Source organism: Nestor notabilis, unplaced genomic scaffold, assembly GCF_000696875.1.
Source record: "Nestor notabilis isolate BGI_N333 unplaced genomic scaffold, ASM69687v1 scaffold7028, whole genome shotgun sequence".
Lineage (NCBI taxonomy): Eukaryota > Metazoa > Chordata > Aves > Psittaciformes > Psittacidae > Nestor > Nestor notabilis.
The window spans coordinates 42,814-59,053 of record NW_009941505.1 but is presented as its reverse complement, the minus strand read 5'-3'; the positions used below and the strand labels follow the sequence as shown (position 1 = coordinate 59,053).

General features: G+C 35.1%; 1 protein-coding gene across 1 annotated transcript in view; it reads left to right on the top strand.

Moving 5' to 3' along the window:
- EXOC2 (exocyst complex component 2) overlaps positions 1-16,240 on the top strand; it is a 108,844-nt gene that overhangs the window by 58,174 nt on the left and 34,430 nt on the right. The window contains exons 15-22 of the mRNA XM_010020920.1: positions 223-344; positions 4,019-4,080; positions 6,646-6,726; positions 7,524-7,583; positions 8,408-8,469; positions 9,398-9,464; positions 11,661-11,777; positions 15,938-16,079. Of these exons, the coding sequence (XP_010019222.1) occupies positions 223-344; positions 4,019-4,080; positions 6,646-6,726; positions 7,524-7,583; positions 8,408-8,469; positions 9,398-9,464; positions 11,661-11,777; positions 15,938-16,079 (713 nt within the window). The remainder of the gene's footprint in view (positions 1-222; positions 345-4,018; positions 4,081-6,645; positions 6,727-7,523; positions 7,584-8,407; positions 8,470-9,397; positions 9,465-11,660; positions 11,778-15,937; positions 16,080-16,240) is intronic.

The window sequence follows — 16,240 nt, the reverse complement described above, 5'->3', positions numbered from 1 at the left end:
CAATCTGATGCACAGCCACACCATCATTTATGGCAGCTTGGTGTCTGTTTATGTTGTAATGCAGGTAAACAATATCTCGGAAACTCAGCTGTGGACTTAAGATGTGCTGAACCCAGGACATATATTCATATACACAGAAAATGTCTTTAAAAAAAAAAAAGTTATATCGGCTTAAAAAATCTTGCAGATTTGCACTTCATTCTAATTTTATGTGCTTTCCAGGCTTAGTTATGAGTCTCTAACTGCACTCGAGATACCCAATGATATGCTTCAGATCATCCAGGATCTTATTTTGGACCTTCGTGTACGTTGCATTATTGTGACGTTACAACACACAGCTGAAGGTAATAGAAGGCTGCAGGTCTCATTGCTTACTATTGTGCTTTTTTGTCTCTGATTAGGCCATATCACGTTCTGGAAGATAACCATGTTTGTTACAGATAATGTGTTGACAGTGGACTCCTGAATTCTGTAATATTGCAAAGTTACTCAAGTATTTCACTTTTCTGACAGAAATGTGTGTTATGAGTCTTTTCTTCCCTTGGTCTAATGAATACAGTAGTTTAGATCTGTTTCCTTTGCATTGAGACAGTTTTACAGTGCAAGTGATTTACCTCATGATGCAGCTTTTCTATATTGGAAATACAATTTTTCTTTTTTGAGTTCTTCTATAAAGTGAAGAATTAAATAAGCAGTGTCCCCCAAAGACTCAAAAAGACCCCCAAAGAAAACAAAAATCCACAGCTCTCTATGAAGTATTTTCGTTGTCCAAGGCCTTTTGTTAACATTATAATCTCCAGGATTCCTGTTGTGTACACAGCTTTTGCCATAAATGTTACTGGCCTTGCAATCCAGACACGTTCTCTAAATCTAATGTGACTCTGTGTGCATTAGAGACCATTCATCTTACTGTCTTCTATTTGACTCTGAAACTTAAATGTGAATGAAGTAAATCTTCCAGAACTAAATGCCTCACTTCAAATGAGGGCAGATTGCTTTACTAATTCACTCACTGTTTTTTCCAAAAGACTAATTACCCTCAATGTTAAAGAAAAAAAAAAAAAGAGGCTTTTTTGATCTTGCAATTTAATTAGGGTTTAATATTTAACATATGTTTCGTCATTATTTTGTAGGCTGACGAAGCTAAGTGTTCTACTCAAGCCTTAAGTGTGCTAAGTGCTGGTGACTATGTTAAGCAAATTTTTAAACCTCTGGTGAAAACAAATCATAAGCCTTCTGTGGTTTAATTGATACAGTATTGATATGAATTTTATCCTTGATTACTTTGTTAAATACCATTTCAGCATTATTTTTCTGCATTAATATCAAGCTAGTTGACCATACCGGTTACAGGTTGTCTTGTCTCATTAAAACTCCATACGGGTAGCATTACCACTATTTCAGTTTTCACTTATAGTATGAAGTCTCTTTTGCTTTTCTTCACTTGGCACAATTGAGATCAACTCTTTTTTTTTTTTTTTTTTTTTTTTTTTTTTTTTTTTCTAATGCTAGGTTAAAAAGTTTGAGGTTTTCTAATTGTAACATGGGGATGGTCCTATTGGGCTGGCTGCCCTCTGTCTAAGAATTGTGTGATTCATTGGATGTCTTGACTGTTGCAAAAGAAGGAAGTGTCTAGCTCCAAACCATTTTGCTGACAACCCTTAGCTTATTAAGTCTCTAAGCTACCCACCTAACTTTTCCAGTGTGGTCCAGAGTGCTCCAGTACATGATTAATGAGGAAGCTCTCTGCTGTCATACTAGCTTTGCCTTCTTGTTGCATCACAACAGTAGCCCAGTTCTTTGTTCACATACAGACTTCCTTCTTCTTACATCCTGATTGCCAGCCATGTATATTATGTGGAGGAAAAACACTTTTGGTAGTCTGTACCTTTTTTATAAAAGCAAATTTACCAGTCTGTGTGTGAATTATTCTCTGTTTGTTCTGAACATTTTTATTCGTACTTTTCTTTCTTGAATCAAAAGAGATCAGATCCCTTAAGATGCTGGTATGTTATGTTGGTTCTCTTTCATGTAGCCATTAGCAGTAGCCTTCCTTGACTGCTGCTTCCATCCCCTTTCAATGAAGAAATTCTATCTATTGGCTGTAGCATCAAACAGGAGAAGAGAAAATAAGCCTGCATGATAACTCTTACTCCATATTGTTGCACTGTGTGCCTTATCTATGGGACCTCCTTTTTTTTTTTTTTTTTTTGTGATGTACCTTTCCATATTGTTGCACGTGTGGCTTTATTTATGGGCCCTCCTTTTTTTTTTTTTTTTTTTGTGATGTACCACCTAAAACACAATTGCATATATTGAATGTGGGTTTTTTTCTGGACAGAACCAGGTTAATTTGGCCCTTGGATAAACTGTTACTTTTAGGGAACCAGCGAAAGAACAATTAATGAATATTCTCATGGAGCTATATAAACGGGTCTCAGGTGTAGTTATATCTATAATATATAAGTCAAAAAAGCTCCTCCTGGACTTGAATCTCACCTCCATAATCTCTCTGAAACATGTGCTGCATAGACTGCTGATCAAAAGTTCAGTCTCATCTCTTTCTGCATGTTGTAAGTTTGTAAAGGCATTCAGATCAGTTAAATTTTGTAATAGAGCACTGTTACTATTTAAATAGGACAAACCTGCCCACGCACAGGGTTTTCTTCTTGTCTTACGATACATACACTCACAGTAGCCCTGAGAAGCAGCCTAAGTTCTTTCCCTCTCATGTGTGATCAGTGGTCATAAAGGTCACGAAAGGCCAATTATGTGAGTGCCAGACTAGATCGATTTTACATGATTGTTTTTGACTGGAATTTGATGAGCAGTGAAATACGAGAAAGAAAACTGTTTATTTTGTATTTGTATCAGCTCAGAACTGAATGCAAAAGTGAGCAGCCACTGAAACATATAAAGGCTGACCAGTGCAATGTAAAGCCTCGCAAGAATATTGCTTAAGAGGTTTACTAAATAAGGAAATGAACAGAGTTTTCATTCTGCACAATCCCTTAATACTTTTTATACTTACAAAGCCTATACTTCCATGAGATGCAGAATTGACACCATAATTAAGCTTATTAATTTAGCTAATTAAAGCACGAAGATAATGAAGATACCTTTCAGCATGCATTAGTTATCCTTTTTTCTTGGAGTTTGGGGAGAGATGATAATTCACCAAAATTTTCACTTATTTAAAGGGAGTTTCATGAGATACGGACAGTTCTGATGAGCAACTTGTGTATGAAAAACTGTATGTCAAAACCCCCACAAACTGCACATAGTTAGTTGTTTTGTTCTGTTTACAAATTGAATAAGCCTCCCAGAAAGCAATGATACAAAATGCATGTGTCCATAGAGGAATTTTGTTTACAATACAGGAGCTTTAGAGTCACATCCTGGCTTAGTTTCTGTTTGTTTCAGTAAGCCTACAGAAGTTGGCACCTTCTGGGTAATGAAAAGTGTGCTTTTTGCATATGCCTTCATGCATTTTTGAAGAAACTGTAGGACAGTGGGCCCTTGCCCCTTAGTGGGGATCCTGTGCCTCTTTTGTAGTAATTACATATGAACTAGATGTTGTCCATTCTGTCTTTGCTAAAATGCTAGCCAGTTGTTCTTTCATTTTTAATTAAGAGCTGCAGTATAATAGACTAGAGACTTGGGGTGTTAAATGCAGTATTTTGTTGTGATTAAAAGTTTACAAAAATAAAGCCCAAACCCTTCACAATATTGCTTTAATTTTAAGCTTTCCAGTAAAAGATGTGCTTCATGCAGCTCTTGCCGTGTATCATAGATACGCTTCTCCGTGGTGTCAGCAGCATACCATGTATGAGTTCCATTCTTAGTCATTTGAGAATGCTGAATGCTTTGAAGCTTTTAGTGCTTTTTGCTTGTATGCCTAGTCATTGCAGTCCCAATGTCTGTGGTTTATCTTTTCAAGTTCAAGGAGTTTTTAATAATGAAAATGAATACCATTTCCCTCTCCCCACTCTCTTCCCCCTCTTGCTCTGTCTTACAGATATAAAGAGGTTAGCTGAAAAGGAAGACTGGGTTGTTGACAATGAAGGTTTGACATCGTTGGTAGGTATTCTTGTGTCTTTTGTAGACACTTCCTTTGAAACTGGTCTGTATTCTCCAAATCCTGAAGTATTTTGGACTCTGTCTAGATGTGTGTATACTGGTATCTATAGTGGGGTTTTTTTAATGTGAAAATACCAAATTGTTTGTTTGAATGGTTACTTACTTACAGCAGTCTTAAACGATCCCATCACCTAATGTTTTATTTTCCTAACTTTTCAAAATTTTTCATTTTTACTTCTTTAGCTATTATATCTGAAGTAACTTTGTGCTACTTACTAGACAGCAATATTTTTTTTCCTGTTTTGCACCTTCAAAAGCACAAATAAAAGCTTTGTATATTTGTGCCATATACTGTGAATCAAAAATAAACAATTAGACATCAAGATACGTAGTATGACTTTCTGCCTTATGTAGGGTTATTTAAATGCATCAGTATAATTACTGCTGACATCCAGCATGATTTTGCTGAGATATACAATAATAGCTTTCATTGTTAAGCATCTTATTTTAGGGATGATTTACTGAAGTAAAAAATTATTTTTGAGGTCACAACAAGTTCAGTTCACATCAAAATGCTTCATAATTTAGTAAGCACACTACCATGGAATTGGTCTGTAGCTAAATAAATAGGTCACTTATATGTTATAATGAGAAATTGAACTGAAAAACAACTAATTTAGGAGGTTGCCTACACACAAACAACAAATGACTTGAAACCAAATTCAGATAAATTAGTGAGATGTTTTCTGGAAATAAACAGTAATGAGTAATGCCTAAAACCCAGCAAGCACGTTGTAGGTGTGACTTAAAAACAATCTGTGAAAGCAGAAAGGGCCTGTGGGAGGGAGAGTTGCTTTGTGTATATTATCGAAGAGAATGCTCCATAGACTCTTAGTTTTTCTTACTTGCTTCTATAAATACATGTTTGAAGCTGAGTAGGAGGGCATTAAGCAATCACAATACACACGTTGTTGGCTGATTGTAGTATTATAACCAGATATACAGCTCCTGGTCTTGGTTTCAGTTGCCACTGACTTGAGCAAGTCCCTTAACTTTTCTGGTTTTCACTTTGTTTCTTTATGGTTTTGATGTATCCTAACCCATCTTTGTTTAAAAAATACTTACGTCTTTTTTTTGTATTTAGAAATCACCTGCTAATTCCATGTGTACAGCACTTCCCTAGATACCTTTGAGGCCAAGATTGAGACATGCTAAATTTTAATGGTAGCAGTTGATTGTTTCATCATAGCAGGGTTATTTATCTGCTAAACAGAGTTCGTTGTGGTAATATAGCAAAAACAAAAGTTAACCAGTACAAAGAAGGGCCACACAGTCTCTTTAGGGATGTTTTAGGCTTAAGATAGAAACTATATTTTATGTTTGCAGGAAATACTGGTTGCTAACCCCTTTAGCATTTATATTCCAGATAAAAGACACAGTAAGACACAGAACCAGCTGTCCATGGTTTCATAAAATCCAAAGAGTAACATATCTGAACACCTTTCTTCTCCCGAGGTGTGATGTTTTATGCTGTGGAAACAAAACCCAAGAGCATTACTTTACTGATGGTCTTTTTCTTTTAAGCAGGTCCAAAAATAATAATTACAGATTGTCTTGGTGGCTTTTTTCATGATTTTCAGGTTGTCATGTAGGCAGCACTTTCATGACCCACCTCCACCCCAGCAGTTACAGAAATAGAAGGTGCTCATAAGCCTAAAGTTGGTGACATTGCCTTAAACTACCTACTAGATGATAAGTGGGTTTAAATGGCTTAGAAGCTCTTTTGTCCACCTCCTTGATGCAAATCTAACAGGATGATGTCCCTCTTTTCTACAACAGTGACACCTCTCTGCTACACACTGCCCTGCATGATAGCTTCCTGCCTAATACCAGCAGGCAGCCTCATCTGAAAAAAAAGGTGTGACTTATCAGGGAAGAGAGAAAGACAAGCAAAAACTGACTGATGACTCTGATGCTGTGAACTTGTTTGCACTTTCAGAGTGAAATTGATACCTGCATCAAGACATTGGTGCTTCAGGTTTGGAAACCTGAAGGTAAAAAACTGCCCCCAATCCAGTGGGTGTTTCTCCTCTATGTGAAAGCAATTTCAGTCAGGTTTCCTTAGAAACTTTTTGCTGGAATAAAATGCAGAAATATTGGATATCACAGGTGAAATTCTATCTCAACTTAGATCTAGGAGGGGAAGGAGGAGAGTGTCATGGGCATCTATAACGTAATTGTCAATCTATGCTACGACAAACAAGCTATAAAAATTTTTCATGACCCTTTTAGAGGAGGCTGTTTGATGCAGAAAGTCTTGTTCAGGTAAGAAAATGTGCATTGACCTATAATTCTGTAGAGAGCTTAAGTACAAAAGGGTCCTCTGGTAATACATGAATTATGATTTTTTTTTGTTGTTGTTGTTGGGATGTTTTTTACTTTCCATCCCCTACCTTGTTTGGGATATTTTGGAAATAAAGAGCTTACTGTGTGGCATGGAAGTTTCTATAATTTTTTGTAGTATATGTTTGACATGCTAAAGCTAAGAAGTCTTTTGCCTTTCAGCCATCCCAGTTTGAACAGTGCATTATACATTCCTTGCAATCTCTTAAAACCGTGCTAGACTGCAAACCTGGAGAGGCCAGCGTAAGTTTTGATTTCTGCTTTTATTTTTGTTCTTTTTATGATAATTACTTTTGTGTTTCAGAACAAGAACAAGAACTTTCAGAGAATGATACAGGGATATAGATTTCCTCCTTTTTTATCATGAACTCCCTTTTCACTGCTGCTAGCTTTTAGAATTCTGTTTGTTTCCTTTGCTGGGGTAGTTGTGTGTGTATGGGGAAGATTGAACCTATATTTAAATCTTTAAAGCTGTTCTTTTGAAAAAAAATGCTACTAATGTAATTTTCAGATAGCAGAAGATATGACTTTATTTACATGACAAAAAAAAAAGGAGGTGCCATTCCAAGGAGTTACTTTTCACTCAGTGTTGCATCCAAATTACTTGCAGAACTTAAATTCAGTTTTTCACTTCTAAATCAGGAGTCCTCGTTGTCTCCACCACTTAATACTTCGAGGCCCCAGCTGATTGTGATACTGATGTTTTCTTTTAGGTTTCAGTGATCTAAGAAAGTTTAATACTTTTCCGAAATCCCTTGGGCTCCTTTGTGGGTTTTGTTTCTCCTCCCTTATTTTCATTTTTACAGGTGGTTTGTCTAGTTTCTTAATGGACATTGTTCAAAAGAATCTGCAGTGCATGGGGAATCCTTCTTCTTAATGCGCAAAGATATTGGAAATAACAAAGATCTTTGAGAAAATGCTATGTCCCAGCATCCATTCCTACGATTGTGTCATCTCTTTAGGGATAGTATACTCAGGCTTTCCTTGGGAATAAGCCCACATGAAGCTATTCTGCTGAAATATTATGCTTGCATCTTCAGGTTTTCCAGCAGCAGAAAACACAAGAGGATGTGTGCCAGCTGAGCATTGGGATCATGCAGGTAACTTGAGCACTTCTAAGTATGAAACTCGGTGATCACCAAAAATGTGTGCTTTGTACCCTGCCCACCTCCCAGAAGGTAGCTTAAGTTGATGACTGTTTTATTCCTCTGATACACTCTGGAAAACTGAGAAATGTTTGTCTTTAAAAGTATGTAGACTGGCTGAATCTGATGATATTAAATCTTCAGAGGGTGACATATTCAAGTATTTTACTGATTGTGACTGTTCAAGATTTTTCTGACAATTGAAAGACACTTGCTGAGCCAACATCATTTAACATGGATATACAGCAGTAAAAAGGAGCAATACTGATTTTCATTAGCTGAAGAGAAAGCTTTTATTTTTTGTATTGGAATCCAATATTATTTGTAGCAAAATCTGATCTTTTTTTTTAATATATTTGAACCATTTTTATAGTTTTCTCAAATAAGAAATCATGAGCCAAAGCAAAAACTGGGTTTTAGTGATACTTCTGTGATGTTTACTTGGGATCAAGTGTTCAAATTGAGCACTTGAAAACTATTAATAATGCCTTCTTTTCAAATCAGCAGATTATTCCTGCATAATTTTAGACATGCATGATGAAAATCACGTAACAAGATTAAAAGCTCCTGTGTGTTTTTACAAGTAAACTGTGATGCATGTAAAATTGAAAATATGCATTCAAAGGTGTAAGTAAAATGTTACTGCATTTATGTTAGGTCTAAGACAAAGAAAGTTGATGATGATTTTCTGATTCTATTGACTGTTATGAAAGTGAATTTAAGATTTTTATTTTTATTTCTTTGGCAGAAAATGTCTATCTTGCTTTATTGTTTCCTAGGTCTTTATAGACTGCTTGGAACAACTGAGCACCAAACCTGATGGTGACATAGATACAGCACAGTAAGTAAAATAAATAGGACCTAAGTCTAGTATTCTGAAATCGTGGGTGCAAGTCTCAAATTTCAGTGGTGGTGGTGTTTTATCCCCTCTGGTATTTCATACTTGTTGCTAGTTCTTTTGCCTCTCGTTAGTGATGCATAGAAATAAGAGCAGATACTTTTCATGACAAACAGTTGGGTAACATCATGTAATAAATACTGTGCACAATAATGAATATGGTATTACTTATACCATTTTATTCAGTGGCAAGAGTTGTGTGTTGTAGAAGCACGTATGTTGGTTTTGACGGGACCTTGCACAGAATGAGTTGTCCTTGTCGCTAAGTAATGTCTAGTCATGGAGAAATAGCTGCCCCTTGCCTTTCTTTTCTTCCCTTTTATTCTGATTAGTTCTACTGGTATTTCTACTAAATTCTTAAAAGTTTTTTTTGTTCAATAATTGCTCATGAGCCACTTATATTAGAGACCAAAATAAGTCAGAATAGCCTGAGTTTCTGAGAGCACTAATCATTTCTTTGTGAAGAGCCAGAGACTTGGCAAATATTGGTACTTCCAATATGCATTAGAAAAAGGCAAATCAACTGTGTTCCTAATGCCACGTTTTTATTTTATTTTATTTGATATTTGGATGACTCTTGGCTGGATAGGTGTAAAACCAAAGTGGAATCTGTGGCAAACCAAGGAAACTATAGAAAATTAAAATACTTTAAGAAAGAAAGGTCTGTAGCTGGAATAGTACTGTCTGGCCTCAGAGCTCCTGCAGGCTTTGTGGACGTCTTAGATAAACTGAGCAACATGGCTGCTTTACTATCTAATGTGAAGGAGTTTGAAACGAGATTCCAGTCTTCTGTTCCAAGTGTTCATTTGAATCTACTATGTATCAGATAATCAAAAGAACTATAATATTCACTTTTTAATAATATTCTTAGTCTTTCAGTTGACGTTTCATCTCCAGATTTGTTTGGAAGCATTCATGAAGACTCCAGTCTTTCTTCAGTAAGTTTGGCTTCTGTTTTTAAAAGCTGATGTGAAAATTAATATTTCTCAGAGTTACTGGAGTGAGTCCTTTTACTGTATTGTTTCAGAGTTATTTTTTTCTTTTTTAGAGAGCAATTTTGTATTCTAGAGGCATTTTGTAGATACATATGTACATAAGCATAAGAAAATATAAGCATATAAGGCCTTGAATATCAGGCTCTTTTTGAAGGCACTGTTCACTTGTGGTGTCTTAGTTTACCATCTTAAGGTAACTAATGAAGGTATTTTTTAAAACCAGGTCTTCCTCAAGCTAAAGTGGCATCATTGAAATCAGTGAAAATAGCACTAGTGTTGAGACAGCTGAAGATGAGACTTTTGATTTATCACCTTGTTTTAAATTGTAAGAACTGGTCTGATTATTAGTTGCTTTTTAAAACCCATGAAAATACAGATATTCAGTACTGTAATGTGCCCCCATAAAATTACTGAGTAATTATTTATTTGGCTTCTTTGGATTTGGTTTTGCTTTTCAGAAAATTGGAAAAGAAAAAAGAATTTTTTTAATATTCCTGACACTTTGACTTTGGTTAATGTACTTTCTTCTGGTCTGGTAGCTAATGAAAAAATGTAGTTGTCCCCTACAAGAAACCTAGTGAAAGCCCCTTGTGAGGTTAATATTCCTTAGTACAAGTTTAAATGTTCTCAGAAGCCCAACTTTGCTTATTTACAAGATCAATAAGCATTGCTGCTACAATAAAGAATCAGATTGCCAAATCACGTCAAGTTTCTGAATTGCAGACTATAATAATTAGTTCCTGATATAATTTTATTCTTGAAACACATAGATTTTTATATTAATTGCTGATAAACTAACATTTTGGTGGCTGTGGCTTCCTATGCATGTAATAGGTATGAAGGTTTGCATAAAAAAAAGATAGTAACAATCTGAGACAATGTTTGGTTTCCATAGTATCATATTAATTTTTTCCTGTCAATCACAGAACACTTTGTCTTCTCTTTCCTGATTGAGTAATGAGAACAGAGAAAGTGAGTGATCAAAGTAAAATTCTTCACTGTATTTTTAAAATTCTCTTTTTTTCAGTAGCCTATATACTAGTGATTATACCTTAAAGTAGTAGGCAACTGTGTATCTCAGTACTAGTCATCATATTACTGGAATACAAAACTGTCAGGAGTTCTTCTGGATCTGAAAAACATTTTTAATCAGATCTGCGTTCTTATTGCAACTTCATTGCCAAATAATTTTGCTTTCAAAATATTTGCTGGTTTTGATTTTGAATTGCTGTCTGAGGTAGAAATACATTTTGCCGTTGGGAGAAGAGGGGAAGGGGAAGACCAAATCTATTCAAATACTAGTTCTGTCTTGTTTGGTTCTTTGTCTCTTTGGAAACTACACCTTGTTGCACCAAGGTCATGGAAATGCAATTCTGGTATCTCAAATCCAGAATGTGTTTGACCTTCTTGTATTTTAAAAGAAAAAAAAAAAAGAAAAAAGAAATTTTCAAATTAATTGCTGAAATTATATTATGTACTTCTTAACTTTCTAGTATTTTAGAATGGGTGCAATTGGTCAATAGCTGTTCTGCTTCCCTTGTTTTAGCCAACTCCTTGTGAAAGTGAAGATCACAGAATCATAGAATAGTTTGGGTTAGAAGGAACGTTCAAAGGTCATCTAGTTCCAACCCCCCATGCAATGAGCAGGGACATCTGCATCTAGATCAGGTTGACCAGAACCACATCCAGCCTCGCCTTGAATGTCTCCAGGGATGGGGCATCTACCATCTCTGTGGGCAACCTGTGCCAGTATTTTACCAGCCTGATCTTCAGTTAATTTTATAATGGTCATAATTCTTAGCATATTTCTTGAAACAAAGTAAAAGCCAGAAACAGCTTCCTGGAAAGCTGTCCAAACCTAACTTTTGTAACGACATCTTAACCACAGTTCTGTATTAGTCACAGCTATTCCCGTGAATGCTCCAGATCCCATAAGAAAAGCATATGTTCAGTTGTCATATCTGATAATTCACTCAGTTCTTGGTGTTTTATTGACAAAAATATTTGGAAACTCCTCTTTATTTATCAGCATATTTGTCACATGCAGAAAGTCAAAATACTATACGTTTACAGTACTGGTCATGCTGGTACTTCTTTTCTAACTATTATACTCTTTCTTCTGTTAAAACAAATTTTTAGGAACAGAGGCTTTTAATTGCACTCAGTAACTGCCGTTATCTGGAACGCCATACCTTCCTAAATATAGCTGAACATTTTGAGAAACATGGCTTTCAAGGTGTTGAAAAAATAACTCAAGTAAGTAAGAGCACTGGAATGAAGTATCACTGCTTGAAGGGAACAGTTTTTCTTCATTTTGCTTTCTGTGGAAATTAAGTGCAAGTGTTCAGATGGCCAAAAGTACTCTTGAGTCTGCCTTCTACAAATTAGTGGGACTGCAAGCATCATTTGGACACAGCGACAACATGTTGTATGTGTTCCTCTAAGGCTTAAATAGCTTGTGTAGAAAATGTGACTACTTATTCAGGAATTCAGAAAGCTTATCAGATTTCTTAGTAAAGCTGTTTAATGTCACTGTATTCTCTTAATGCAGACAATAAAAGATCATTATCTCAGAAATATACTTGATAAACTATTGCATCTGATAATTTGTGTTACTGATTGCTGTTGTTCATAAACGAGTTCAGGTTTTTTGTTGTGTTTTGGTTTTTGTTGGTTTGGTATTTCAGGGTGGGTTGGTTTTTGGTTGGTTTTTTGGTTGGGTTTTTTTGGGGGTGGTTTGTTTTTTTGTTGGGTTTTTTTTTTTTTTTTTTTTTTTTTTTTTCAAAGAATCAAAATGTCAAAGTGGGTGGCAGTAGCTGTCTCATTTTCCTGCCTTTTTGTAAAGATTAATCATTTTTTATGAGAAATGTTGTGACTTAATCCTTAAGGCCATAAACCCAGTTTATTTCCAGAAACATTTGTTGATTGGAAGTAAAATGTTATCTTTTCCAGTACAGAGTACAGTATTTCACTTACACTGATGTTTCTACTATGTAGTACATCCTTAATTCTATTCTGCCTGAATGTTGTTTGAATTTCTGTGGCTGAACTAATTTTGAATAGCATTTAAATGGGGTTGATATGATTTGTATATTTAGTGCAGTATACAAAATTACTCTGGATATTGTGGTTCTTGGCTACTGAGACAACTGAGAGTTGAGCTAGGTACAGTTAGTGTTGTCTATATAAACAAATAAGACATCTGTTATGTATATATTCAACACTGTCTTGTACAGCCACATCAAAGTATTGCTAATAGAAGTCTGGTAGCTTTATAAATGACAAAATTCAAATCTTGAAGTCGCAGATTAATTGCAAATCTGTGTTAACCATTTGAAAGGACTGACTGGCCCAGTACTGCATATATGGGACACAGCAGTAATGCTATCTGGGAGGATTTGGATAATTAGATAGTTAGGAGTTTTTGAACCCTTCACAGCTCACAGGGGTTTAGATGGGTTGGTTGATTTGTTTCAGTTTTTTGTTCTGTCCCCTGAACTTCTGTAAGTTGATTAATTTAATATTAAATAAGGAATATGTAATAAAGATTTGACAAAATTTTAGAAAAATACAATTTGTTAAGATTACTGAAACTAAACTATACTTTTAAATTGTTAGCTTTATATATGGATTTTTAAAGTGAATTTGTAGTGTATGTTGGTAAAAATTATCCATCGTGTTTTTTTAAAGTTGCCTGTTAGCAGGGAAATCATTATTATCTAATATGAAAATACAGCAATTGTAAAATGGTAACCAAGAAACTTCCTTACATCCTACATGGTTATTGTTTCCATTTTTTTCTTGCTGTGCCAAATACAAAGTTATATAAAATGGTCGAACTTTACGCTGTGCTTTACACACATACCATCTAGGCACATACTTATGATACTCACCTGTAATTATATTTAATTTTTACATAAATCTTTTAAGTACTTTTCTGTGGAGATTCTTAGTTCAATTTTTTATCATCAGTTTAGTTAATTAGCAAGTGGGTGAGTGGGGAATTATCCCATAACATTCATGCTAGCTTATTGTTTAAGCTTCTGGATATAATTGTTTCCACAGTTCTGATACTTAGATAAGGCAGAAGGGGTTACTAGGATAGAGGCTCAAATGGCTTTAATACAAATTTGAAAACTATAGTTACAGGGAAGTTCTTAGAAGAATAACAATGAGTGAACGGTATGGTTTTGTGAGTATTTACCTCTCTTGAGCATCAGGAAAATGGGTATACACAATGGACTTCTCTGCTTCACTCCCCCATCCTGGGCTCAAAATAAAATTCAGCTGAATTGTTCATTCTTTGTTGTAATATTTCCACCAGCTGAAAAACAAGTTTACCCACCTTTATCTTAATTGTGCATTGAGCTTGGAGCAGGTTAAAGAATGACTTGCCTGAAACAAAAAAACCTGTACTGAATGTGCAGATGATCTTTTGTATTTAATTACTCCAGAAGTGGAAGATGGAATTACTTAGTGCTAAAACACTTTATTAGGGACCACTGAAGAAGTTATTTTACAGATTCTTTGAATGGGTGCATGTTTGCAGGCACTTCCCACTGGAACTTTTACTTCAGGTTTTCTTCTAGCTTAAACCTAAATAGGAATGGTCTAAGGATAGTTATTTTCCTTAGTTATAAGAAATGGGAGTGGGAAATGTCTTGAAACCCATTCTGCGTTTACATTTCTGTGATCCTGTGTAAGGGGGAGAAAGAGTGAGATTTCTGTATATTGAGTGAATATTGGGGATTGGTTCATTGGTTGGGTATCAACAGGCTGTCAGGTAGAAGGGAAAGAATATAGCCTAGATCTTCTCCTAGGACCGAATTCTCAGTGTCTCATGAAAATCCTATCTTTGGGATATCATAGAAACATAAAATGGTTTGGGTTGGAAGGGACCTTAAAGATGGTCTTAGTTCCAACCCCCCCGCCCCTGGGCATCTCACTTTCTTGAGATCAGGTTGCACAAAGCCTTGATATAAATCCTCTTGTGGCAAATTAGAGATTTATCAGATAGAAAAGCAGGGAAGTGGTAGTGTCTCTTGTTTCAAAGCATCATCTTCACCATCCCAACTTTCCTGAATCTGACAGCAACCTTGACCTCTTTTCCCTTGCACTTACAATCTGATTCCTGAAAGCTTATCTGTCTGTCTGTTCCTGACTCAAATATTGCAGTTCCGTTTCCTCTTCACTTAACACTATAGACATGCCAGTGAAAAACACAATTTAGAGACATCGCTGCAGTGAAAAATCTTCAATGCTTATCTTACAGCTTTCAGTATTAAATATTAAGAAAGGAATTATAAGGAGTTGGTATTCTTATTTTCTTTCTGTCTTATTCTTAATTTCTGGTTTTATCTAGACCTGCCTTCTTCCTCACATTTAAACCCTTTTGCTTCTGAAAATTATTTCATACGTGCTTTTTTCCCTAATGATTGAGGAAAATGGGTAGTAGTTTAAAATCTTTACTTGGCTATCGCTTAAGGTGTTCTAAATACATTAAAGTAGAAGTCATATGATTTTCCACATCTTATTTGCATTTAGCATCCACTACCATTAAGATACTGAATTTCTACTTTAATATTTTATGATATGCATTGCATATTGTTTTAGAATTGGTTTAGAAGCTGTAAGTACAGGGGGTACCTATGTTTAATAAAAAGTCTTGTATAAAATTTAAAGTTGTTTGGATACAGTAAACAAACCGTGCCTATCTCTTTAGCTTTCAGTGTGGCCAAATTGTGTGAATTACTAAAAACTACATAGAGAGCTGTTAAAAGGGCAACATTCTGCAGATGTTAATAAGCTGTCCTCATGCATCTGTTGTACCAAGATGCTTTGAAGTAAAGCAGGGAAGTTCACATATACCATTTCAGAAGACAGAGACTCCTAAATAAATCTGTGTGCTTGTTAAATATAGAGCAGATTGATAATGAGAAATTGAAATATTACAATTGATATATCTTAAGTATTATATGAAAATCTTCATATATCAGGATGGAAATTATTATAGGCACGTTTTAAAGCATTGATGAAATTCATTGTTTACTTGGTGCAAGATCAAGACTTCCTGATATGCAGGGGGAAAAAATATCATGCTATTAGACAATTAGAGTGATCTGCCTGCTTTGGCATTCCTTGGACTTTTCCCAGAAATGTCTGCTGCTAAGCACAATCAGAAAAAAAAAAAAAAAAATATATATATATATACTGGGTAGGATAGACAGATAATACGGAAGTTCCTAGGTTTTCATATATGTAATTATGAAACGAAAAGTGTAAGTAATTGCTACTCTTTTTATAGAAAATTAAAGATGACATTAAGCAGATTTTTTTGGGTATGTGATTTAATTCTTGTAGTTAATGAGCATTTATTGTGTTTTATCTCTTCTTTTTTTTTCTTTTCTGGTTTTTAGGTTAGTATGGAATCCTTGAAAGAGCTGGATCAAAGACTGTTCGAAATGTACATTGAATTCAAGGCAGATCCGATAGTTGGGTCATTAGAACCTGGCATTTATGCAGGATACTTTGATTGGAAAGATTGTCTTGTTCCAGCAGGTAAATATCTACTTACTAAACTCTGAAATTATTTTAACAGTGATTGATGGGAGCTAACGTATACTTTACAATTAAAAACTTTTTTCTAGTCTGTTTTTTTAACTTTTGACAAGTTCTTATTATAAGTTCTTTCTCACAGACTTTGCTTAATTCCTAAATCA